This window comes from Quercus robur, chromosome 8 (assembly GCF_932294415.1).
Source record: "Quercus robur chromosome 8, dhQueRobu3.1, whole genome shotgun sequence".
NCBI classification, from domain to species: Eukaryota; Viridiplantae; Streptophyta; class Magnoliopsida; order Fagales; family Fagaceae; genus Quercus; species Quercus robur.
Window position 1 is genome coordinate 66,838,114 of NC_065541.1, and position 26,875 is coordinate 66,864,988.

Genomic DNA, 26,875 nt, shown 5'->3' on the forward strand with positions numbered 1-26,875 from the left:
TGCGTTCATGTATGTTTATGTGTATACATAAATATACATATACATAAACATAAATATAAATACACATATACATAAACACGTATAAACTCACATAAACGAAAACATACACACACATAAACTTAAATATAAACATAAACACACATAAAGGCTCGATTTAGCATACCAAAATAACTAATAAAATTGTTTGAGGATTGATGTTAGTTTACAATTTTTTCCAGACTATATGAGGATTTAATTTTCTCAATCTGTATGTGTGTTTATGTCTATGTATGTTTATGTTTATGTGTGTGTGTTTATGTGTATGCGTGTTTGTGTTTATTTGTTTTTGTTTATATTTGTTTATGCGTGTTTATGTGTATGTGTGTTTATATTTGTTTGTTTGTGTTTGCGTTCATGTATGTTTATGTGTATGCGTGTTTATGTTATATTTATATTTGGGTGGGCAAGATTTGACCAAGTATTATTTCATCATTTTTTGAGCTACTACTGTCTGTTTGAGACCCAGCTGGTGGGAATAGCGACACTATGGAACAAGAGAATTGTGCACAAGGTGATTGGTTAGACTCTGAACAATTATCATTGGTTTCAATCTCAGAAATGGTGGGTGGGAATATTAATGGAATGGAAAAAACTTGTAGTTATGATAATGGAAGGATTTGTAATTTTTATCTCATAATTTTCGGGACTGTTTGTTGCAGACCTGGTAGGTGGGAATAATGACATTATGGAATTAGAATTATTTGAGAATCTTGGAAATGTTTCATTAGATTCTGAACTACCATCATTTTCGCTATCTGTGTTAATGGCTGGGAAGATTAATGGAATGGAAATAGGGGAGTCCGGATTTGTTCCATTCCTTATCAAACTAAAACTGTCGGACTCTGAGTTGGCAAGTGGGAAAACAGAATACTCTACTAGTTATTCACTTCTTTCGTCCCTTACTGTACTAATACGGTCCGAGTTGGTGGCAACAAATTCTGCAACAAAAAATTACGAAATACAGAAATGTTTAAAGTAGAAATTATATAATAATTAGGTACTAAATGTTTCTTGTCTGACTCAAAATTCTTTGAAACTTACCTGAATCAACTTGGTAAAAATAAGAAAAGAAAAATGGTTAAAGAAGAAAGACGGATTGAGATCAGGTGCACTGTCGTAGGTATTTTTGTACATTTTTTATTTTATTTTTTACTTTTTAACTATCATTTAATATATTTTATTTAATGGTTGAGATTAAAAGTTGTTTTTTCAACTTTTAATCTCAGCCATTAATTACAATTGCATCAGGGTATCGCACCTGGATCTGAAAAAAAAATAAATAAAGAGACCTACACATACACATACGCATACAAAATACACATACACATACATATACATATACATAAGTACGTATAAACACATACACATAAACATACATAAATATAAACACGCATAAACACATACACATACACATACATAAGCACACATATAAACATACACATACACACATACATATACACATACAAATACACATAAATATACATACACATACACATAAATATACATATACATAAATATAAACACACATACACATAAACACGTATAAATTAACATAAACGTAAACATACACACACATAAACTTAAAATATAAATATAAACACACATAAAGACTCGATTTAGCACACCAAAATAACTAACGAAATTGTTTAAGGATTGGTGTTAATTTGCAATTTTTTCCAATCTATATGAGGGTTTAATTTTTCTCAGTTTGCATATGTGTTTATATTTATGTATGTTTATGTTTATGTGTGTATGTTTATATATATGTGTGTTTATATTTGTTTGTTTTTGTTTATGCGTGTTTATGTGTATATGTGTTAATGTTTGTTTGTTTGTGTTTGTGTTCGTGTATATTTATGTGTATGTATGTTTATGCTTATATTTATGTTTACAAATATAAACATACATAAACATACACATATACATAAACATAAACATAAACACTTATGCACATACACATACACATACACATAAACATACACATACACACATAAATATACACATACATACATAAATATACACATATACATATACAGTCATACACATACACATACATAAACATATACACATACATAAATATAAACACACATGCACATATACATAAACATAAATATACACATACACACATATAAACATACACATACACATACATAAACACATATACACATACACATACATTTTTAGTTATCGCCTTAGGCCCCAAAATGTCTAGGCTGCTCCTGCAACAAACTCTATCCACATAAATACACCAACTAATGTCAATCAATTCTATTCCTTAAACTAAAACTAGAGCAAACTAATGCTGAAGTATTCATCTTGTCCGAAATCCCAAGATTTTTCCATGATCAAGTGCAAGATGTTCAAATATTGCTCCAAGCTCTGATTTTCAACCCTCAAAGCATCCATCTCCTTCTCCATGACAGACTGGTATTTCTCCAACTTCATTAACTCTAAATTTTTGTCCTTCATATCCTCTATTTTCATTGGCCAAATTTTCATTCTTATTTTGCAGATTCTATGTTTGCTAGCATAATACTTCTTTTTTTCTCTCTCATCTATGAATGAATCAAATTCAGACCCTGAACTCATTCATTATGTGGCTGACATTTTTTGTTTTTTGGGTATCTCCATCTGACTGAACTATCTACTATGGACTCGAATTTTTTTGCTTAAAGAAAACTGAGAAACTATGCAATATGACAATGATACAAAATATTAACGTAGTTCATAATATTAACATATAATCTGTATAAAAGTAACTTCGAATTCCCCAGATCGCAAAAATAACAAGTAGTTAAGCTCAGGCAGTAATTATAGCAAAAATGTGGGTCAGAGAGAGATCACCTTAGAAAGAAATAATGGCTTCAGAGGAAGGATGAATTAGATTTGTTTGTGGCGCCACGCCCAAAAACCCTTGGGGCTTGGACATACAAAAATTACCGTGTACCACATGTGTGACATCATTTTTTTTTTTTTAAGTGAAAAATGAAAATGTGCTTTTGGACTATTAAAGATAATTTAGATAAATAATGTGTTTAGTTATTGATGTTTTCTAAATGTCATATGATACAAATTAGATAATTGACCAAATTTTATTTTGCTTTTGATATTTTAAGAAATATAAAATATATTAATTTATTATTTAATAAACTTATGATTCAAACTATTGAATCGCTAGTTGATTAATGAACTAAAGAACCAATCTTTCTGTGAGGTAAATATCTATTTTGGTTTTGATAACACTTGCAAGTAAAATAGTCTCAAACCTAACTCAAAAAAATGTGATTATATTGTAATATTTATATATTAAGAGGATTTATAAAGTAGTTATGGTTTCAAAAAATTTCAAAAATACTCTTAATTTAATTAGATAAAAAATGGGGTTAAAATTGTAATTCAACCCAAAAAAAAAAAAAAAAACTACTAGATAAATTTTTTTCTTCAAAATTAGAACACTCTCTATTTAAATATATTCCACGCTAAAAATAAATAATTAACAAATTAAAAATAAATCATTTCAAATTAAAAAATTATATTAAACTCAAAATAGAAAAAGTGATAAGGCTAGTATATATTATGTAAGCAAAGAGAACGAAGTCTATATCTTGTTTTTTTGTAAGGTGTTCTTTTTCTTTTCTTTTTTGGGCAAGAAAACCAACTGTATTGTACTTTCAATTATAATATATGACAGATATCTTGCAATACATTATAATATAGTGAGATATGCATCAAAACGCAACACAATAAAAAATTAGAGAGTATAATTTTGATTAGAACATGAAAATGAATCTTAATTATTTCATATGAAAACTAACATTATTTTGCATTTTTTAAGAAGTTAATGAGCAATTATAAAAACTTTGTTTCCATTTTATATTAAACAGAGCTATAACAATTTATATTTTGATAATCACTAAACTCATATATGATAATCAACTATCACATAATTTTTTTCTCCCCAAAACATATAACTTCGCAATTGTCATATATTAACCTTCTCCATTATAATCAAATCAAGAACTTTTAGACCCTGTAAAAACCTTATCCATTATAATCAATTCTTTAACTTGTACAAAGCTTATGTAGGTGAATATAAGGCACAAAATAAATATACATTACACTTAACCAAATTGGATCAAACTGGGTCGAATTGGCAAAATGAACCGAAGTAGATTGAATGGACTAAAATGCCTACATTGAAAGAGATATAAATTCATGTTAAGACTAACATTTCATGTAAGAAAAAAGAGTATTGAATGACCTTTTCTTCCATTAGATGTAGAAAAAATGTTCCATTGGAACAATTATTTAAGGGCACTTTCGTTACGGGATGGTTTATAATTTTTATTTTATTAATTTTTATTTTAATAAATAATATTTTTAGAAATAAAATTGAGTCTTATAACTTAACTAACACTTATAGGGTTTCCAAAGAGGTAAAGAATTCAAAATTCAAATCCTTCCTCCCGTTTCGACTATGGAATTATTTATCTATATATATATATATATATAAAATCGAAGCCTCTGACCTCTCCACAATTTTCCACATCAGCATTACTTAAATAAATAAATAAAACAAAAATTCTGATTTTACTATAAAACTGGTTTTAAACAAAACTATATTAGTCATCCAATTCCAACGTAGAGAACTCTGTGACAGCCTTTGAATCTATCTTTAAATAAACAAAATTATATTAGTCATCCAATTCCAACGTAGAGAACTCTGTGACAGCCTTTGAATCTATCTTTAAATTATACACTTATACTATACTACTGCAAATATGGTCAAATTTGAATAAACAAATTAATCTTAATTATCAATAAAAAAGATATAAACCGACATATAGGCTCTAGCAGTGGTTTAAGTATAACACAAAACCTAATCCTATTATAATACGTATTCTCACACACACATATATATAGTCCCCAAGATCCCAACGTAGTTCATCAACTTCATACTTTTTAAGAATTCCTATCTTTTCTAAATTTTCTTTGTGCTAAGTGTGGTACTAGGGTTTGAAGATGACGAAAGTTATAGAAAAAGTTTAGTGACTCTTTGCAAATCTACGAATGAAAAGCAAGAAAAACCTCATGGCCATGCATGTGGGTGAAAAGTGTAAACTATATGTGATTCCTAACCAATACTTGCCTTCTATAATGTTTCAAGCATTACTCTGTAAACTTTAGAAGGAGGAGAAAATCGAGGTTAGGAACAAAGAGCCAATTACGTTGCCTTCTCTACATGAGATGTTGATGGTTAATACACACACACATATATATATATATATATATACATATATTTCAAGAACCAAGAGTAATATTCTTTTTTAGTATTTAAAGCATTCGCTCCAACTGTAAGGCTTTGTTGATGTCACTTTGTCTTGAATCTTCAAGGTTGCTGTGTTTAAAACTATAAGTATTTAATTTTTTTTATTTTTTGATGGTCATATGTATATAGATGAATTTTTATTTTATTTTTGTTCAGGCTGGCTGATAAAGCAAGACTTAGAGGAGTGAATCATCTTCGTCAATAAGACAAAATACAAGGAGGTGGAGAGTCATGTTCATGATTAAACATTCAAGGTACGAATTATATGATTCATGGGCAATTTAAATTTCAATTTGATGATGGATTTTCAATTTTAGAATTTTGCTTGTGTTGCAAATCTATATTTAAAGTGAGAACATTTTACATAGAAAGATTTTTAGAATGATGATTAATTTTCTATGGTTAAAATGAATCTTTGTATATAGTAGTTTGATAAATTCTTTTGTTTTAATGGCTGCTTAAAATGGTTTAATTCATATACAAAATGAATAGTTTTAGATCTAAAATTATTTGCTAACCAGTAATGTTGGCTTGTTATAGTTTATTATTTGCATATGTGTAGAGTTTAAATATGGTAATTGTCATTGTATATTTAAAACTTTTATGATTGACCTTTTATAGTATAGTTTTAATGTTAAATTATGTATAAACCCGGTACAAACAATCATAATGTTCATCCACATGTCTCTTATATTTTAAACTTCTTTGTGCTCATATAGAATATGAGTATCATCTAATATTCTAGATTATAGAGTATAAGAAATATATTTATTAAATAAAAAATGATATATTTGCCTATCATGATTTGTATAAAGGAAGCATTCATTTATTACTTCTTTTTTTTCATCTACATATTTTGCAGTAATTGTATACAATTGTTTAATTTTCCTTTAATGTTTGATTATATCTCAAATGTAATTATACTTTTATAGCATGCTTAAAGTAAATATATATAATTTTTGAAAAATTATCCCGTGTATCGCACGGATTAGCGACCAGTTATTATTATTAAAAAAAAAAAGGCAACGAGGTTGGGCTCTGGGTTAATGGGCTGGGTTGGATTCGGCAGCTTCTAAAGTCACAAACCCAAACACTAATTTGGGTAACTTTGCCCGCTATGGTGTATCACTTTCAAGTTTCTGAGCTCAAACTCTCCTCTCATCTCATCTTCATAGCTATACACACAGCGTAATAACTGTCCCTCGTTCTCAACAATGGCAGTGTCCACTGTGCTATCTATTACCGGCACCGGAGCCGGAAACCCGTTTACCGGCAAGTTCCGGCCACTGGGTCTCTTTGAATCGAAGTTCTACGAAAGACCCAGAAAGCCTTATGGTTCCTCATGCATGAATGGGCATCATTTTCCACACCACAAGTGCATTTGGAGAATACCCAGTAACAGAAACCTCAATTTCAAGTCAAAGGACTCGTCTTTAGTTCTGGCTATTGGCAAAGAGGTAAAAGATAGCTTTATTATTATAATTCTTTTGGTTCTTCTTTCTTTTAGTTCGTTTTGGTTTTGCTTAGTTTGATTCAGACTGTGGAATATGAAGGAAAATGAGTTGGTTGTAGCTGATAACGTTTTGTATTGTTTTAACTTTAAGTATATGGAAGGTCAACTCAGTTAAGCTTAATTAGCAGTAGTTCTGTTTCCATTATGTTAGCTAGTTTAATTTCATAGGAAAATTTAAGGTTGTCTTGTGTGGTAATGAATAGAAAGACAACTTTGCCATGGAGTTTGAACGGTTTAGATTCTTGTGTGGTAGTGAATAGAAATACAACTTTACCATTGAGTTTGAACGGTTTAAAGCTAATGTTTTCTTCAAAGATGTGTTCCTTTTCACACCGGCTATTCATTTTCTTTGTTAGATTCTTATATTATACTCTATTTTTATCCTAATATGTAAGTCAAGGGTTCATGTATTCATCAAAAGATTTTCTAATTGTGGTTCAGCACCTGGAAACACTTCCCTCAGTTGATTGTCTTTATCAGCTGATTTGAGACCAATGACAGAGTCAGCTAATAAATTAGAACTTTTTTTTTTTTGTTGGTCATATTTTAGTTTAGCTACCGCATAACGTTTACAAATAGATAGCAACACTTTCACCTTATCCTGGTCAGGCTCTCAGCGGCTATGTCTCTGTAGCCAGCGTATCTTTCTTCTATTAAGCCTCTGTTCAGTTAAGGCAAATTATAGATGTATCCTATGAGGGATCGATGCATCAGAAACTTCAGATACTCTCCTCTCAGTTATCTACATTCTATGATAATAAAGAACCTTGAAAAGGCAAGCCTTATATTGTAGCCTATGTGTCTTGGGGGGTAACATTTTAGCCCAATAATACTTGGTTGGGACTAAGGGATTAGTCAGTGCATCATCAGTAGCATATACACCTCGAGGAAGGTGGAGAGATGGGAAAGTGAGGCTGTTCCCATGAGTGTTCAGGCCGGTGGTTATAGTCTAAGGTCTCCACAAAGATGCCTTAGTTGGGTCTATGTAGACCTATTTTCTAAGAGGGTAAGCACAAAATGGGTTTATTATTTGAGTGGTGGTCATGGTCTACTATTTAGGTTTAGGAAGATGAGGGAATTCATAGAGCCATGAAAATGAGGATAATCAAGCAATGATTGATTATTGCTATAATTTGATTGATTAGCATTGAATACTATGCCTAGGTATTTATAGAGGTGAACATTTGTCCTTTAGCTAATTATGTTTTGTGACTGTTGTATAGGGTTCAAGTCAGAGTTTCAGAGATTGTGTCAATTGTCACACATCCTGACGAGAAAGGTAGACCACCTGGAGAAACATCATTATGGAATAAGTTCTTAAGCGAAGCCCCTCATTCTTCGCCCTCAATTAATTCCCAATATTTAATGGTTAAGGGATGCATGTGCTAATGGTCTGTTCTACTGTATGGTCTCACTTGACAATGCCAATTTGCCAATTCTCAATGAACTGTTTAGTCCTTGCTCCTAAACCCCAAGATAGTAGTATGGGCCATAGTTATGTATATTGTCTTCTTTCAGTCAAAATGGCTAAAATGTCTCATACCAATCAGGAAAATGGTATGTAATTTGTAAACTCCTTGTATATTTTCTTGGTCTAAATATTGGCCTACTTCAGCATTTTTTCATCTGGAATAGCTCTTTCCAACTGAAATAGGAACCACCATGAGTTTGGAATTGCATCTAACAAGAATTTTGGCTTGAGCAAAAGTAGTAAGTTTAATTTTGGTGGAAACCAACTTGATGAACATGCCAACATTGATATTTATCTTTGGGTGTTGTTACTTTCATTTCTCTTCTTGATATGCTTGATTTTTGTACTTTCATTTCTGTTTAGTTTCTTTTTCTTTGTTGCCTTTTAGCACGCTGCCTATGTGCCTTTTTTTTTTTTTTTTTCAATTTTCAATGAAGTTTATTACTTATTAAAAAAAAATATCTTCCTCCAGTATGGGAGAATATTGTTATCAATTTTGGCCATGGCTCCTTCCTTCAACTTCAAAACAGAGCAAAAGGGAGAAAGAACCAATCTAATTTTTGTGGAATTATTGATATAACCATAAATTCATTTTGCAAGAGATGATATTTAAAGAGTAATGTAGTATTTAAGCCTTACAAATTTGACCTTGTGCTGTTATTATTATTGTTATTAGTAAGTTACACCCAGACCAAGTGAGTTTGAACCCGCAACCTCACTCTTTATCCACTCTTGTTAGAAGAGGAACTGCCATTTGAGCCAAAGCTCATTAGCCCCTACATGTGGTTAAGTACATGATATCTAATACACTAGGTTGGATTCTGTAGGTTAAATGAAGTCAGAGGGTAGATTTGATCCTATGATGTTTGCTTAATTTGCTGTGTTACCAAGCTAAATGTGCTATCCCTAGGTGTTGAGTATTGACTTGTTTATGAGATGGAGCTGAGCATATACACCTTGCAGAGATACTGATGGCTTCTGCCTTGGCTAAGATGCCTTAACTACCATCTTTTTATTTTTATTTTTTGTCAATACATTAACTATAATCCTTAATTGTCTGTTATGCAAGGCATGGCTCCCTAGTTAATGATCATGTAGAAACCTTGAGATATTGATCTTTGTTATTTAGGCTATGATCTGATATGGATCAGATCATTTGGTTTTCTTCTACGATATTCTTGTATGGTGGGGTTAACACAATGGAGGTGCCAGGAAAATTTTATTGAAGACAATGATGAGATTCAATTTGTATGATATATTTAAGTACTCCCTTGATTCAATTCATGGCCTTTTAGCTGTGAGCTATGCAATTACATACGACATGAACAAAACCTATTTAAGAACATTCAGTAAGTAGGAAGCTAATTGATTTAAACACTGTATGAACAATTATTGTACTGAAAACTTATTGCTGAAGTGGATAATTCCCTTTGTATTTTTTTTTCCTGGATTTGTCCCTAAAACTTGAAATTCCTCACATTTCCCTTTTATTTTTATTTTTTATTTTTTGGGAGGGGTTATACAGGAGAATTATGTTTGAATAAAATGTTTTTGTGTCATATTGAATCTTATTTATACATGCATCTGTGTTTGTGCTGCTCTTATCCCCTGGAAAAATATCTATTTTCTGTACCTGTACATCTATCAACACATTCATTTGCCTTGAGGCTGCAGAATTGACGTGAAATAATTATTTTGCAGAACGTAAGCGAAGATACAGATGATATGTATGATGAATTGTTTAATAAATATGGAAAGGTGGTATTCAGAAGAAAGGACCAAAAGCCTCAGAGTGCAGAGGTTGATGATGATGCTGAAAGCTTATCATGTAAGCTCATTTTTCAACCATTTGAAAGCAAGATAACTTGAATCAACTCACCCTTTCTTATCAGTGCGTTTTAGAAAATTATTAGAGACTTTTGATTGTATAAAACTTAATCACAAGGATTGTACTAGAATGTAGTATTCTCTGAAAACAATTTGTGATCAGCTATTGGAGACAGGAATGAATTTGTTCCTCAAAACTCTTGATATCGCTTTATGTCAAAAGTTATTTGAAATACAAGTCTCTTTTGGAATGATATGGCAAAGAGAAATGTTAAAATACTTCAGATGCTATTTACTTGACCGAGCAAGCTGAATTTTGATTATGCATGGTTTTAGCATATCACCTTTCTGCAATAGTAGTAGTAGTTGTACCTTGTGCCCAGATTGTTTACTGAAAGTTTGATTGTAAGTTCTAACCTGGAAACTGGGATATATACACACACACACACACACATATAAATATTTCTTTTTTCAAATTGTCTCTCCTTGTCATGTCTCTGGTGAGGTAAAATTTCAGATAGTATTTCGATTCTGTTACCCTCTTCTCTTCCTTACTGAAAGCAGAAATATACCTCAAATGGTGCCAATTTAAACCTGCTTCCTGACTCTCTGTAGTTGCTGTGGAATTGGCGAACGTTGCAAGTCAGGTGAAGGCAGCTGATATAAAAGTGCTATTTGTGAAGCCTCTTGTGTATTGGACTCGATTTTTTATCATTACCACTGCATTCTCTCGCCCTCAGATTGATGCTATTGGGTATAGCTCCAACTTTGATGATGGTCTTCATATTTTTGGTTGGGAGAGTGTAATTATAGCCATATTGATCAGTCTGTAGCAATCCTTAAACTGATCATTTTGTCTCACACTACAATGCAGGTCAAAGATAAGAGATCTAGCTGAGAAGAAGTATGGGAGAGTTCCATCTGGGGACACAAAACCCAACTCTTGGACGTTGTTGGACTTTGGTAAGTGATCTTGCATTATAATCCAGCAGTCCTTGTCTATTCCATTGTTCAGTTAAAACGACAGAAAATTTTCCTGTTACCATTGGTTGGTGACCATCAGCCCTAGCAACTTTTTGGTTTGAGAGGAGGATGTCACGTGCAGTCTCATTTCATTTGACCTTTACTACCTTGAGGTTTTATTTTTCTTCTTCTGGTGACATTTTTCACTGGTGAACGCAGCCATTTCATTTTTGTTTCCAACCATAATAATACTAATAATAAATATTTTGTTTATGTGGAACTATTACTTTCTTGAAGTTTGCCACCTTTCCACTGGTGAGCACAGCCATTTCTTCTGGTGCCTATTTTTCATGCTCCACGAATGCCACTTTTCCACTCAAAACTGTTTCAAAATTATTAATTATAAATTTTTTTGGTTCTTTTTGAATCTTCCTTGTGAAGATAAGAAATCCCATTCATTTCATTAATGAGCTGGATTCAGGATGTGATCTGTTGGTTGTTATAGTGCACATAAACCAACTTTTGATATCCTTTTCTCTTTCCTTTCAAAAGAAAAAATGATACATGTTTTATTTGGGAATGAGTACATCTATCATGTTCTATTACTGTATTTCTCTTGCTGTCAGTTTTTGTGTTTAAGATCTAACAGGGTTATAAGTAGAATGGCATTAATTGGATCATGAACATATGCACATGTATGTGTTCATGCGTTATTAATGAACATGATTTATGCAATATTTACTTTGTTCACCAGTGAATTGTATATTTATAGCCAGATTTCAAACTATTAAATGCAAATGTTTCAATTGACAAGGTACACACCTATTAATAATTTATAGGGGATACTGATGGGTCATTGCAAGAATTGTAAAAATAGATCTCCCCCGTGTATATGTAGCACACCTTTTTGCTTTTCTAATATACTTTTTAATTACTTATAAGAACGATCAAAAGAGAATTGGAAAATAGACCTACCATGGAAATGACTTCTTTATAAATGTCTGAAGACTGTCATTTGTTTCTTGGAGTGGACCATCTATTCGTTCAATTGCTATTGTGTGTCCTGCATATATAAATAAAATGATGGCCCCACAAGAGGGACCCTTTTTTGGTCTGGAGTTGTTTAACCAGGTAACTGTTGTCTTGTCTTCATGTCAGGTGATGTAGTTGTCCATATATTTCTTCCTCAACAGAGAGCTTTCTACAACTTGGAAGAATTTTATGCTAATGCAACACCCATTGAGCTGCCTTTTGAAAACCAACCACCATTTCGCGGATGAAAAGTTTCTTGATTTGTTCAGTCGAAGACTTATGCCAATGGCTACAGTTGTTGACAAGCTTATCAAGGAGCAATTTCCTTGCTGCAATTCAGTTTGCTTGATATATACATTCACCACAAAGCTTATGACAACACTGAACATTGTTGACTGTGAATTACCGTGCTCAGGTTGCTAGCATGATGGTCAATAATTAATCAGTAATAGCAGGATTGGTTTCAGCTTTGTTGTAAATTTATCTTCCTGGCTACAGCCCTTGTAATGATTCCCTCTTGGTATTCTTAAGAGTAAAAGTTAGCATTGTTTGTAGAAATGCCACTCATTTGAATGATTGTTATGTATTTTGCCTCTTTATTTGGAATTTCTTGTGAATTTTGTTCTATTTTTGAAGAGTTCAAATCCTATGCTTTGAGAGAGACATTTTCAGTATGCATTTTGGGTGAGGAGTGTGGGAAGTTTTCCAGGCTTGGCATCCTCCCATTAAAGCCTTTGCCCATGGCCTCTCTCCAATCAAAAGGGGTTGGTCAAAAGTGAGGCCTTAGATTAAAATGTAAAAAAACAATTTTTGTTTTTGTTTTATTACCAAGTAAGTTTTCAATTTTTTATTTTCCAAAAACTAGTTTTAAGTTACTTCTTTCCAAAAGCATTTTTACCTTGATAACAACAAAAATAAATTTTCAGTTTCATTCTTAAAATCAATTCCTTAAGAGTTTTTAAGAACATTTTTCAAAAGACTCCAACTAGTCAACAGTCCCTTAACATTTCATGAGTAAGACTTTTTTTTTGGTCCAATAGAGGAAAGCAAGAATTAACGTAATCATGGCTAGTTGTTATAAAGGCATGCACACATCGTAATCATACTCACTTTAATTTTGGTCCAAATGCAGCTCTTTCAATAAAAGTTCTATTGTGTGTAAAGCATGTAACCCCATTTACTTTTTAGCTTTCTATGCTAGCTATCTTCTTTTTTTTTTTTTTGGGGGGGGGGGGGGGGGGGGGGGGGGGGGGCCTCTTTGCTAGCTATCTTAAACATAGTAAAAAGTAAAAACATATCTTCCCTACTTTGACACGTTTGTTTCAATTTCCTAGCCTACAGGCTTACAGCCATTTGGGGAAAAAATTCGATTTTTATTCACACTTTGATTTTAAATTTATTTAATGTTGTACATCAATTATATATATTTTTTCACTTGATTTGACTTTATTATTATTTATTACTATTTTCTCTACTATATCTATATTTAAAAAAAATAAATATTTAATTTTAAAAGAATCAGGGTCTATTTAGAGTGAGAGGGGAGAGAGGGGTGGAGCAAAGAAAAGTAGAGTAAAGTAGACTTGAACTAAAATTAAACTAATTTTCTGTTAACCCTATTAAACATATAAGAAGAAACGGATTATTAAAGATATAAGAAGAAATAAGTAATTCTTAGATATTTTTAGAGCACAAAAAATAGTTTTCTCTCCTATATTATTTATGATGGGATTTAATAATTAAATTCATGGTAGGTCCATCAAGAATATAAGAGAAGGGAGCACTATTTCTTTGCTCTCTGTGAACAATCAACAACTTCACCAACTGTAACATCGAATAGTCGACGTAATAATGTATAATAAAAAAAAGTTGGCACAATAACAGTAATCTCTCCCAAGAAAAACACTCAATCATATCTCGTAACTACCGCGCGCTTTTCCGGTACCGCGATTTACGCACAAAATCACTCACTCCTCAACAACCAAACACAGCTCAATCTGACCTATACTCCCACGTTGCCAATCCCTGATTGGCTACACGTTTCTCTCGCCATCCAAATCCATCCACGTAATCACGCTCACCATTCTGCAAAACTACAGGAGATCGCATCCCAAAAAAATCCAAAAGACACGAGAAAAAAAAAAAGGCGCACCCTTTACTACCAACATAATCATAACACACAAACTCTCTCAATAAACGCCTTTTCCTTTTTTTTCCGAATTGATGGTGGTTTCGTTTCGGTTGGGGTCCCGAAAGTGAAAAAGTCTTACTCCAAACCCTGTCAAATGCCTTTATAAAACGCGTCGTTTTTGGAACACTTTTGTATTGTTATTAGTATTAGTAAACTAAACGCAACACTCAACACTCAACACTCTGTTCTTATTGTTTTGGTCGGGAAAATGGCTGAAGAAGAAACAACGTTGGACTCCGCCACCGAGGCGGTTCCTGGGACTCCGGGGATAAAGGAGATAAGGTCTGACGTGGCGGGTCACGATGGTGGAGGAGCTCCGAGTTCGGGGATTCGGAGGTTTGGTTTGAGAGCTGAAATCGATACCACGCCTCCTTTCGGGTCTGTCAAGGAGGCTGTGACCCGGTTTGGTGGGAGCGGGCCCTGGATGCCACTTTGCAAGCTCGGAGAAAACTATGTAAGTACTACTCTACTGTACTAAGTAGTTGCTTTGTTAGTTTTTCTGTTAGAAATAACTGATTTTTTTTAGTACATTCATGCATGAACTGTGTTATATACTTCTCTTTGTTCGTAGGTCACGTTAAATCCTGAAAAAAAAAAAAAAAGAAAAAAAAAAAGCTTTGCTGTCAAGTAAGGTTGGATTTTCATTCGACAGTGAAAGAAAATATTGGAGTTTTGTATTTAAAAGTTGACGAGTGTACAAGACTTATGTGATAAAATTAATATAATTTCTAACATCAATAATATGTTTTTTGTTAAATTTATTATAGATTACATAAACTTTTAATATATGGTATTGGCATTTTGATTGCTACATTTGCAATTGGGAATGGCGGAATTGAAATTTTTTTTTTTTCCGTAGCATTTTAAAACAGAGGGGAAAAAAATAAACTTGAACAAAATTTTGGGGACAAAAAGTGTACAACCATTTAATTTTTACTTTGTTGTCAAGCACTATTGGATTTGATTTTTGTTGTTTGTTTTTTAGTTCACTTAGTTTTGAGTGTAGATAATGCGTTAGTCATGCTGAGAGGACAAAGTGGGAAATGTCACTGCAAAGTTATACTATTACTTTTGTTAAAAAAATTCAATTTGTTCTTTTTGTTACATTTTTGTACAGTGCTCATGTTTGTTCTATGGGCTTACCATAATATCCTCTGCCCTGACAATTTAAAAACTGAAAGTTGCATTATCATATGATTCATATTGTGCCATAGAGAAAGGCGTACATTAGCTAGGATGTTTTCTGCCAAAAACTTGTAGATCCAAATGACAGTGAATTGAGTGAAATGAAGTTAAGGAGGTAATTCTTACAACTGTTGGTATTTATAAGACTTTAAAGTTTCCATTTTGTCTGTACATTTTGATTGCCAAAGGGATCTTTGGAATTTTTTTTATATAATTTTTTTCTTGTTCAACAATTACTTCTTTTGACTTTACCACTGGGTCATGATTATTTCCTAAACTATTTAAATGGCAAAAACATTCTCACTGAAAATATTTTCAAGTTTAAATTTGGATTCTTTCACATGCTTTGGAGGCTTTTGATGTCACTTGTTGGTTGGTATTCATACTTTCATTGGTATCAATTGCTTTTCTGTATTGTTTCCTAGTTTTTTTGCGAAACTAAATATTGAAGATGTAAAATCAAAAGGTGAGGCAATAGGTCAAGAGCCAACATTGCTTAGTTCTCTCCATGTGGAGAACTTGAATTTGAATCTTCCTCCCTCCCTTTGAAGGGGGCGGGGGGAAGCAAGTCAATTGGTTTTCCCGTACAAAGCTCCCCCCCTCCCCATTCTCTTGTTAGTTCACATGTGATTAATTTGAAATAGGATTTTCATAAGCAGAATGGCATTGAGGAATTTGACATAAAGAAAGTGGAAGAACAGGCAGCAGAGTTGGAGAAGGATCTGATTGTGAAGGAACTGGAAACACTTGATGTCCTTGAAGAACTGGGGACAACGAAAAGGATTGTAGAAGATTTAAAGCGGCAGCTACAGAAAGAAGCATTGAAATGCTTGACGGGCCAAGACTTTCACTCAGATGAACCAATGTCAACTCCTGTTATTAAGGAAATGAACAAAGAAAATTATAGAAATATTTTCAACATCAACTACGAGCAAATGGTGGGATGTTCAAGTCCGTGCCCTACATCAACTCCTGATTTGATCTTAATGGAGTTGAAGCAAGCAAAACTTAACCTTGGCAAAACTATAAGTGATCTTGGGGTGATTCAAAATTCTGTTGAATGTCTAAATAAGAAAATGGTGAAAGAGAAAATTTTACTCGAGAAGACTCATGAAAGGCTAACATCAAAGTTTGCAGGGGTGTCATCTCTGGAGGAGGATCTAAGACAAATAAGAGTAAAGCCACAAATAACGGATGAAAAAGAAATTTATAGTGCTTTTGAGAACCCTCCAAATATCCCAAGGGACTTTAAATTTATGGCTGGGCAATGTAAGAGAATGAATGAAGCTGCAAGATTTGATGTTTCACACCCAATGTCTGTGAATGAGCAGACCAAGGCTAGCATGAAGACCGCTGAGATGAGGTGGGTTGCAGCTAAAAAGATGGAGGAAGCAGCTAAGGCGGCAGAAGCTGTTGCCCTTGCTGAAATCAAGGCTCTTTCAAGCAGTGAGAGATTGCCAGAGTTCATACTGCCTGAGCCGGAGAAAATCACTTTTTCTTTCGAAGAGAGATCTCCTTTAATCTCCAAAGCTCAAAATGTTGATGGGCTGTCTAAGAAGAATGTAGTAGATGCCAAGCTCCAAACTGATGATGGTAATATCTCTAAAATGTCTGTATTGAAGAAGTTGAAGGAAGCAACAGAAGAAGTTAAACATAGTAAGCAAGCCTTGGAGGAGGCTTTGAGCAGAGTACAAGCTGCAAATAAAAAGCAAATTGCTGTTGGAGAGGCTATCCAGAGATGGATACCAGAGCATGAACAGAAGGGACCAGCAGTGTATAACTCTATCAAGCACAATATTTTTCATCCATCAGATCACTGTCAAGTTTCTCCACTAAATGATGTGAACGAGTCAAACCTTGTGAATGATGAGCCAAAGCCTGTTTTAAGGACAACGGTTTCAATGCGAGATATGCTAAGCAGGAAGCAAGTTCTGCCCGAAGACTATGTAGCAGGAAATCAAATAGAGGGCCACACTGAAAGACAAAAGGTAGCTTTGAGTCAAATGCTTCATGCACTGAGGGAGGACCTATCATTTCCTCCAAAAGCAGAGAAAGATGGAAATGATCACAAACAGTTCATATCGCAGAGGAAGAAATTTGGGCTCATCCATATATCATTCCCTTTGACGAGGCCAAGTAAGAAAAAAACTCAAGCTTTGAACACTATGTGACAATGTAGATTGATAAATTATGAACATTCTCATTTACTAACAGTTCCTTGATTGATGCTCCAGATTGGTCATGTGTGGTGTTTGTTTAGCCTAGGAAAAAGAAAAAAAATTGTGCTTGTTTGTTTTTATATATTCCATTTTTTGTAAAGGTGCTTGGTAATTTAATGATCTGTATTTGAGTGTGGACTAGAGCTGGAGAAAGTGTATTGAGATGATGATGATGAAGATTTTACTCTTTTGATGCGTGATATTGTGATGGTTGGTGAAACAGCGTTTCTTAGCAAAACTGGCGATATGTATGTAAACTTGCTTCGATTCTTTATGCTCCCATTATTGCTTCGATTCTGTTGTACCTTTCGTGAATCTGTAAAAGCATGTCTTCATGATAAAAGTATACTATGATTTTTTCTATGTGGTTCCTAGTCACTTTTGAAATATCTCTATCCACATTCCACTTTATTTATACACAATTTATTCTAGAGAGGAGCCTTTTTAATTTGTGCTGAATAGGATTAACTTTATAAACAAAACAAAGGAAGATACAAATCAAGAGGGCAGGATGATTCTGAACCTTCTCCTTCTTCTAGATTGAAAACCCAGAGAGGAAGAAAAGAGATGGTTAAAGGATCCTCTGCCTTTTCCATCCTTTTGACAAGAGCCTTTAATTGACAGAATGTTATTCTTTTTAAGTTTCATTGGCAGCTAAATGATGAACCGTCAACTGTTGTAAGTTGTAACACTTAGAATAGAGTAAGTCTAGGGCAAAAATGGCGTAGTACCACTGTTTGGTGAAATATGTATGGATTTACCACTGTTTGTGAAATAATTAGAGTTATACCACTTTTTTAAAACTCGAGTTTTACAAACTTGAGCTCTTGGGAAATTTTTTGGTGAAACTTGAGTTCCATAAAAAATAGCACGGCAAATTTGAAGGTTATTTTTTTTAAAAGAACTTGAGTTCCACGGCAAACTCGATTTTCAAAAAGGTGGTAGATTATTAAATATTTCATAAACAGTAGTATATTGTTAAATATTTTGTCAAATAGTGGTATATGGCCATTTTGGAGTCTAGTGAGACAAATTTTCCACAAGATAAAATGCATTGGTACATGATAAAAGTGATTTTCATGTGAAAATGATTTTGCACTATTTACAACTTATCACCTTAGCGAGTTGTGAAACAATTGCTTTTTTTTTTTTTTTTCTTTTATATATATATATATATATATTAAAAAAAAAAAAAAGATGTTCCTAGGCTTGTTCAATATACTTTCTCAACTAACCAATTTGTTGCAAGTCTTTACTTTTATGCAGATAGAGTCCGAGCTTTGGAGCAGATTTCTGCACAAAGATTCTTGGGTCTTTATTAGCACTAGAGTGCCCTCACAAACAATTAGCATGCCAGCAATGATTAATCCAAACCAGAAAGGGAAAGAAAATTATGAATATTGATCATTAGACAGTCGACACCAATGGGGTGCTTCAAGCTTTACGTATAAGAACAAGAGAATGACTAGAGATTTCACCTAATTAACATCATTCTATTCACTATTTATCATCATCCTCCATATCACAGTTATTAATGTTATATATTAGTGTTAATATCTACACTTTTAAATACTAGTAGAATGGAAGCCATGGTAAAGTGCACTACAATGCTATATCCACTTACCACTTCAATAGGATTAATTAATATATGAGTTAATTTATGGTTAGGAAAGTGGATTTAAGACAATTATTATTATTTTTTTTTTTTATAGATAAAATTGAATCTGTATTAACTTCATGATGATTACCTAAAGATCAATTACCTTTTATATTTAGGGTAAGACTCTCAGCTACCTTAGAGAAAGTATCTTATGATACCATTGCATGGAGTGCTCTTCTCTCATTTGGTGGATCTACACACCATGGACCCAACTTATTTATAAGAGGGAATGCTTTTGTAAACAGTCTCTTAAGATAATCTTTTGCTACTTGAGGGGTTAGAACTTAGAAGTTAGAATACTCTTTCTAGAGTCTGCTTGAACTTATATCTTTAAAAGATTCATCTAACTAATACAACCAATCCCCAATCCCCTTCATATTTAGCAAAAAATTGATGTACAGAAATATTAATTTTCCTTGAAAATTTTAGTAAACACTCATGATCCCATGTTTGCGAATTTGAGTTATTAATATCCTTCCTAGTTCCTACTACAGTCTTCAAAACCACCTTTAACCTCTATGATTATAGCTTAAAATAAGGGTTATAGAAGTGTATATCATATAGAATTTTTTAGTCCCCTATGTTATGTGGAATCTAATCTGTACCTCAATCTCCTTACAATATTTCTCTGTTTGGCACAAACCCACCCAAGTTAGCATCAATCCGCCCTAGGAGGGGTGGCCCAGCAGTGTGGGATCCCGTGTGCATGCTCATGGTTCCATGTTCGAGTTATAGCGGGTACCATGTGGGGGGGGGGGGTGGGATTTTCATGGCATGCTTTGCGTCCCACACTCTGGCTCTCTTGGGGTGTTAGGGTGAGATTTGTGGCGTCCCGGTCACAGTAACTATGGCTCAATCCAACATTCCTTAATGGGGGTGCTTCTATTAGATCACGTCTTGAAAGTAAGTCCCATATGGTCGCCCCGCCCTTCTTCTCGATTTTCGAAAAAAAAAAAAGTCAGCATCAATCAGAATAACTACTTTGAATCTCGAAAACACCCTTACCTACAAAGAGAGAGTGCAAATAATCAAGGGTGTTTTAGACATTTCATATACACAGTACAGTGGTACACACTGATCAAGGTAGGAATGTCTTTCTTCTACTGTTGACGTGTTTGCTAGTGCACTTTTAAGCCAGAAATTTTTCGACACGTGTCCCCCATTTTCCAAATTTTCTTTTGCGTGTCAACGCTTGGTTGGTTCAGAATTGACTTTTATTAAATCTGGATCAATGTGCGCCATTAGCTATTGCCTAATTTTGGGATTTACCGCGGAAAAATAAATAAAACATTTCCCGCTCAATAAACTGCTTAGCCTTGTGATAACATGCGCCGGAGTATCCCTACCTTAGTTTTGTAATTTTTCAAGGGGTATGGCTTGGGTCTTGACCGTCTTGTAGAGCACTGGACCCGTTAAAATGTTGACATATCATTCATTATTTAAATATGTTATTTATTTGAGTTGTTGTGAAATTTACTTATACCTTTAGATAAGAAATCATTAAAATGTAAAAATAAAGAATGATAAAATCATATATTTTTACCCATAAAAAAAAAGCATTTTTTTTTAAAAATAATTATTACAGGCTCATAAAATTTATAGTTTATTTCTGTTATGCTTTCTAGTTGGGAGTTCTAAGTTATTCCCATTAAACAAGTTAGATTTAGCTCATCTTATCATCCCAACAAGGCCACACCTAGTATTTTGCCTATCATTTTTGAAAACATCCTTCCTTAAAACAATTAACATAAATGAGATCCGAGCCCAAAATTTATATGCACAAAACTTAGTTACTCTTATGTGACTAATTGATCTATGCACTTCCTTATGTATAATTATGAACTTCAAGATAGAATAATTAAATTTCAACCTACAAAAAGTAAAGAAAATTGTAATTACCAATTTTATATTGGAAATGGTTTTGCTGTATACAAGACTTGTGTACAACAATTGTTGCTTAATGGGTTATGTGGCAAAAAAAGAAAGTAATATGTATTTAAGAGTCATGTGCAATGCACATGATTAGGTGGATACTTAGACATTTGTCACTTTTTTTTTGCTATCACATAACCTATTATGCAGCAATTATTGCATACAAGCCATGATTTTTTAATGAAATTGTGGTATGTTTTTGTATTAAAATTCTTTTTTTTTTTCCGTTGTGTGGGTTTGTTTCTCAAAAAAAAAAAAAAAGTACATAGCAAAACTTTTTCTTTTTATATTTGGCAACAATATATATATATATATATATATATATTTTAAGAAGCATGCAAGATACTAGTAGACTAGTGGTAAAATATTTATGGCGGGCTTAAAATTGGGCGCAAGTTAGCAAGACCGTATTAAAAAAAAAATGATTTGGAAAAAAAGAAGAGAGATGTTAAATGGGAGCCCCATTGAAAAAAAAAAATGGTAGAAGCTGTGGTGGCTTGAAGCAGAGGTTTAAACTCTAATGGTGTATCCAACAGCTAGAACTCGGAAAAGGGTTCACGCAGTTCTCCGTGCCCCTGATGGAAGCGCCTTTCAGAAATGGTAATCTGATTACACCATGCACATGCGCGCGCGCGCACACACACACACGCACAAACGTGCATACACATATAATGTTTCTTTTGTGTTATTGGGTTTCCTTTAGTTTTTGTTACTATGTTTTTAGATGAATTTGTGGCAGTGAAAGTTGTGGAGTTTCCATAGCAATCGCTTTGGCTGACATGCACGAGTGTGAAACTAAGAAGGAGTTGGCGGTGAAGAGGTTTAGAGGTGTATGTGGGAGGCAAAGCGTTGTGACAGAGTCACAGTCACAGTCACACACCATTGGGGACCAACCCAGGTCGCCTTTTCGGTTTTTCATGTAAATTCTCTTCTTTGATTTGCTTCCTAATGTAGTTTCCAGGGTAGATTTTATTGTTATAGAGGTGTAACGAATTAATTTTATAGATTCAAAAGGAAATACCTTGAGGATTTAAACAGTACTAAATTAAATGCTATAGTTTCAATAGTAGTAAATCAAATCACGAGGCTTTAAAAAGTAACAAATTAAATCCTGAGTTTAAAAAGTAAAATTAAACATCATTGTGGAAGTTCCTTTATATATATATATATTAGTATTTTGAAGTGCCAATTATAGGTTGATATTTTAGGTAGAGTTGTGTTTATGCACTGTGGAATGTGTTTGAATGTTGAAGAATACATTTTGGTTGCTGGGTAATTGGGATAAAGAAAGAAAAATATTTGGAGTTTGATGCTTTAAATAGCATTTATTTTACAAGTTGGAATGCTGATTGCAGCTCATCAAAATCGAATGATTGCATTGTGAATTGTTTGGAATTTCTGTGAAAGATTAGAGCGTATTCGTTTTGGGAGTAGATGATGAATTTTTTTTCCTGGTGGGTTTGACAGGGAAAACTTTCTGAAGTCCTGCAAGAGTAGGAATTTGATTAGCATTGATCAAGCTGGGTTTGACATTTGGAACAACATGTCCAAGGAGGTGAAGTTCTTTAAGTTTCTGATGTAGACTAATCTAATTGCTATATTTTCATTTTTTTGGATGAATAATTTAATCATTTGTGTGCTTCAGGAGAGGGAACCATACATCATTGAAGCTAAAAGGGTCAACTCTTCTTACGTGAAAGCTTTGCTTGGAGAAGTTAACAATATGCAAGAGGTAATTCAGTAATACTGGGCCTTAAAATGTTGGGAATTGATAAACTCCATGCTTGTTGGATGGAAATAGTTTATTGGAATCGTACAACCAGTTCAGATTCAAGGCTTATAAGTCCAGTTCAAGTTTTATGTGACTTGGGTCCTAGTATAAAACTTGAGCATGGAGCTACAAATGTATATTGGGCATGGTATTGCTGTTATCATTCTTTCTAGGCATTTTTCCCTCTTTCTTAATTCCAATTGTTGTTGGGATGTCACATGTGATTTGTAATAAGCAATGTTCTCTCGTGCATTGTTTTTCATACGGACTGTGTTTAGTTTATAACTTAAGTGTGTTTAAGCAGGAGATTATGATACATTTGTTCTATTTTACTCAAAATTTTCTTGATGGCCAGAACTAGAAGGTGATACCCAGTTATGTATGATGATACTGTTTATGAATAGCTAAGAGATGTGCTTCGGAAAACCCTGACCTGTCAAGCTTCATTCTCACAATATTGTGTTATTCATAACATCTTGAACACCATTTCAATACATGATTCTCTAGTTTCAACAATTACAAATCGGTAGTTAAGTAATAGCCTATTTTTCTATATTGAGCCTAATTCCTCCTATTTCCTATGTCCTAATCTAGTAATTTTTGTATCCCCTAGTATCTTCAATAAGAAAATATTGGCTTCTTTCTTCCTTCCAATACTGAGGCTTCCAGGGTCTGACTGATGACAGATTGATTGCAGGTCAATGATGAGGCAGATTCAGCAATGGTTGGGAAGTTTGATTGGGTTCGTCTACTTCAAAATGTTAAGAGTTAGATCGTTTTCTTTCTCTTTGTAATTGCTTTATATTAGTCTGCACAATTGTGCATATTTATTATTTGAGGCTATCACAATTGATGCAGGAGCATAAAGACAAATTTATTTCAATTAGTAGTCTATATAAACGCCCTTGTACTCTTACAGAGACAAATTTACAACGAATAAAACTTCATTTAGAATATTTCCAATGCATTGTGTTGACTCTGGCCAGCCTAGGTGCTGAATCCAAGGTTTATTTTATTGTTCTGTTCTTGCTGATTTTGTTCTATGTCAACAGTTCTATGAAGGCTATGAAGACTATGAGAACTGTTACAGCTCTGATAGTTTTCCATCTTGGGAAACTGAGATCTTAGACACCTACGGTGGTACTTCTCTTTCTCTCTTTTTCTGCATGCACTTTTGTATGGTCTTTACCTCTATCTACTAATATTGCTACCTTCTTTCTTCTGCAGTGCCCTACTAATTTCCTGAACTTCATGAAGCAAATGGTGGAATCATGGGTCATTGAGAAATCTGACTTAAGTTCAAGTTTGCACGTGAAGGTCCCCTTGTCAAAACTTTGGGTTAAGGGGGCCAATCAATTGGCAATGGTGAAAATATAGATGCTAACAGAATTTTTACCATTACCTATGTTCTCAAGGCAAGTCATTTGGCTATTGTATAGTGCACAAGGGGTTTTGGATTCTAACCAGTATATAGATATTTTCCTTAATAGAGTTTGGAAGGTTTCATATCGGGGTATTTTTGCTCTAATTATATTACTTGAGATAGTGATGGAGCTTGATACCTCATAGAAAGCATTTTGTCCATGTTTTTGTTTTGAAATGTTCCCTTAAATGCAAGGTGATGCATTGAAGCTATTCTGTTTTGAACTCATATTTCCTTTTAATTGAAGTGCTTGTCCCACACGATTAGATTATGGAAGGCATGGCTTCTTGGATCTGGCTATGCCATGCACAGCTTGTGGAGTATGGAGTAGTAAGATATTGGACAATAAAGGGTTGTGCTAGAATGAACTGAACATGCAACATTTTGCAAAAACTTTCTCTTCTTTTGCATTTTAAGAGATACTTTAAGAGTTTGAGATACAATCATGGAAATTTCTGTACATCAAATACCATCGATTCACAAAACCAAAAAAAATCCCAACTCCCTAGTTTATTGGTCATTGGTGTCATCAGGTCCGGTCAGGCAGGTGGCTCAACAGGTTGAGAAGATAATGGAACAAAAGATGTGATCAGTCAAGGCTCATAAGGATCATCAGCGTAACCTTGAAAGATCCAATAAACTTGCAACATCGTTGACTTTTAATGTTCCAATCGATTGGTCAGCCTGTTAATCTTTGACTCCTAATGTTCCAATCGATTGGTGAGCCTGATAATCTCCAACTCATAATGTTCCAATAGATTGGTCAGCCTGTTAATCTTCGACTCGTAATGTTCCAATTGATTGGTCAGTCTGTTAATCTTCGACTCATAATGTTCCAATAGATTGGTCAGCCTGCTATTCTCCATCATCAATGGTTGTAATTGATCTAGCAGTCTCTCCTCTATCTGTTGAGGTGTGCACCCTTGAGTGAGCAGGTCACGCGGCCTGATGATTTCCTGCTTTCTCTTACCTAGCAACCTGGACCTTGGGGTTGAAATGAAGTCATCATCATCATCCTTGTCCCCCTCAGCCACCACCACATTCAACCAAGGCTGCACAGGTTGGGGAACAAGAAGCGGATTGGATGAGAAGTCTGAAATAGGTATAGGTACTTCCCCACACACAGGGTGACTCCCATCTCCAAAGCCAAAAACCTATACGAGGGTAAAAAGTTCAATCACAAGTAAATATAAACCAAATATCAGGAAAGGAACACTCCAAAGCATAATTTGTAGAGCCATAATCTAATAAGGCATCCACTGAATTAGTTGAAGCATTGTTAAATCTCAAGACACAAGACAAAGTATTGGCATGGTATGTTAAATCCAATTCCTCATCACACTTTTTGTAGGTCTCCCCAAGGGTCTTAAAAACTACGAGTCTACGATGCTAATGACACGTTTTCCTTTGTCTTCGACAACATATTGATAATTAGATTCCTCTGGATGTGGAGACATGCCAGACAATACAAAACAAAGGAATCCATTCCCTAAGTGAAGCAAGCTTGAAGGACATCACCTGTGGAGGAAAATTACAAGTAGCATCCATATCCATACTCATCTCGTTTGGGTAATTTGCAGCCATCTTGCTCTCCCTTTCCATTCTTTTCTCTCTCTTTTATTTTTCTTTGTCTTCTCCTCCCTGATTCTCAGCTAATGGGAATTTTAATGCACACACGTGGGTTCAGACCATCCATAAAGAAAACCGTCTACATGGTCAATCCCGCCAGAGAAAGGAGGATGAGGAAAAGGGATGGGATGGAAAGTATTTAATCCATTGATGTGTATCTGTTGGAGGATATCGCCAAATCAAGGAGTAATAATGAAAAAACAAATTGAACACATCAAGTAAATAGAAATTAGTGATTGACTTAGAGGCATAATTGAATGTTATTCTTAAACAATATTTGTCCCCATATGCAAGTTGCTAAAGGGTTTCCATATACTTGTCTCCAAGATACAATCAAATTTATTGGGTTATACAAATAGCAATTTTGGAGAATACCCATAAGATTTCTTGTGTTTCTTTTAAACTTACTATTTTGGAGAGATAGTCTATATTTCAAGTGAACATAAAACTCTATTTATACCCATATGGTTATAACCATTCAAAAGGTACATATAGAGAGTTAAGATATTTCATAAAACTGTTCACAAGGCTTGAAACCTTTTCAAACGTTTAGAACAGTTATCGAAAAAATTCTGCAGAAATTCAATTTTCATGAGTCTCGATTGATTGAGAGGAATCGAGCATCAATCGAAAGTTCTTTTCAATCGATCGAATAGGAATCAAGTACCAATTGAAATAGGTAGAGACTCCA

General features: G+C 33.8%; 4 protein-coding genes across 10 annotated transcripts; 3 read left to right on the forward strand and 1 right to left on the reverse strand.

The window, feature by feature from the left end:
- The first annotated feature begins 6,480 nt into the window (after window positions 1–6,480).
- On the forward strand, window positions 6,481–12,801 carry LOC126697826 (protein Iojap, chloroplastic). Its single transcript, XM_050394944.1, has 5 exons — window positions 6,481–6,825; window positions 10,054–10,180; window positions 10,795–10,933; window positions 11,054–11,142; window positions 12,301–12,801. Exons 1-5 carry the CDS (start codon window positions 6,583–6,585, stop codon window positions 12,420–12,422), a joined length of 720 nt encoding a protein of 239 aa, XP_050250901.1. The 5' UTR covers window positions 6,481–6,582; the 3' UTR covers window positions 12,423–12,801.
- Window positions 12,802–14,520: 1,719 nt separating this feature from the next.
- LOC126697827 (WEB family protein At2g40480) lies at window positions 14,521–18,132 on the forward strand. Its single transcript, XM_050394945.1, has 2 exons — window positions 14,521–14,819; window positions 16,210–18,132. The coding sequence occupies exons 1-2, from the start codon at window positions 14,574–14,576 to the stop codon at window positions 17,719–17,721; spliced, it is 1,758 nt and encodes a 585-aa protein (XP_050250902.1). The 5' UTR covers window positions 14,521–14,573; the 3' UTR covers window positions 17,722–18,132.
- Window positions 18,133–21,815: 3,683 nt separating this feature from the next.
- Window positions 21,816–24,767, forward strand: LOC126697828 (high mobility group B protein 7). Of its 7 annotated transcripts, none has more exons than XM_050394946.1 (7): window positions 21,816–21,961; window positions 22,101–22,280; window positions 22,829–22,916; window positions 23,007–23,093; window positions 23,819–23,899; window positions 24,185–24,272; window positions 24,360–24,767. In XM_050394946.1, exons 1-7 carry the CDS (start codon window positions 21,882–21,884, stop codon window positions 24,368–24,370), a joined length of 615 nt encoding a protein of 204 aa, XP_050250903.1. In that variant the 5' UTR covers window positions 21,816–21,881; the 3' UTR covers window positions 24,371–24,767. The 7 variants fall into 7 exon arrangements, 6 of the variants coding, with proteins under 6 accessions (XP_050250903.1, XP_050250906.1, XP_050250908.1 ...); XR_007646265.1 differs by having other exon boundaries at window positions 21,834–21,961; window positions 23,830–23,899; XM_050394949.1 differs by having other exon boundaries at window positions 21,834–21,961; window positions 23,819–23,892.
- Window positions 24,768–24,842: 75 nt separating this feature from the next.
- Window positions 24,843–26,372, reverse strand: LOC126697829 (uncharacterized). The gene is made up of 2 exons (XM_050394952.1): window positions 26,074–26,372; window positions 24,843–25,709 (listed from the first exon to the last, which is right to left on the reverse strand). Exons 1-2 carry the CDS (start codon window positions 26,155–26,157, stop codon window positions 25,257–25,259), a joined length of 537 nt encoding a protein of 178 aa, XP_050250909.1. The 5' UTR covers window positions 26,158–26,372; the 3' UTR covers window positions 24,843–25,256.
- Window positions 26,373–26,875: the final 503 nt, after the last annotated feature.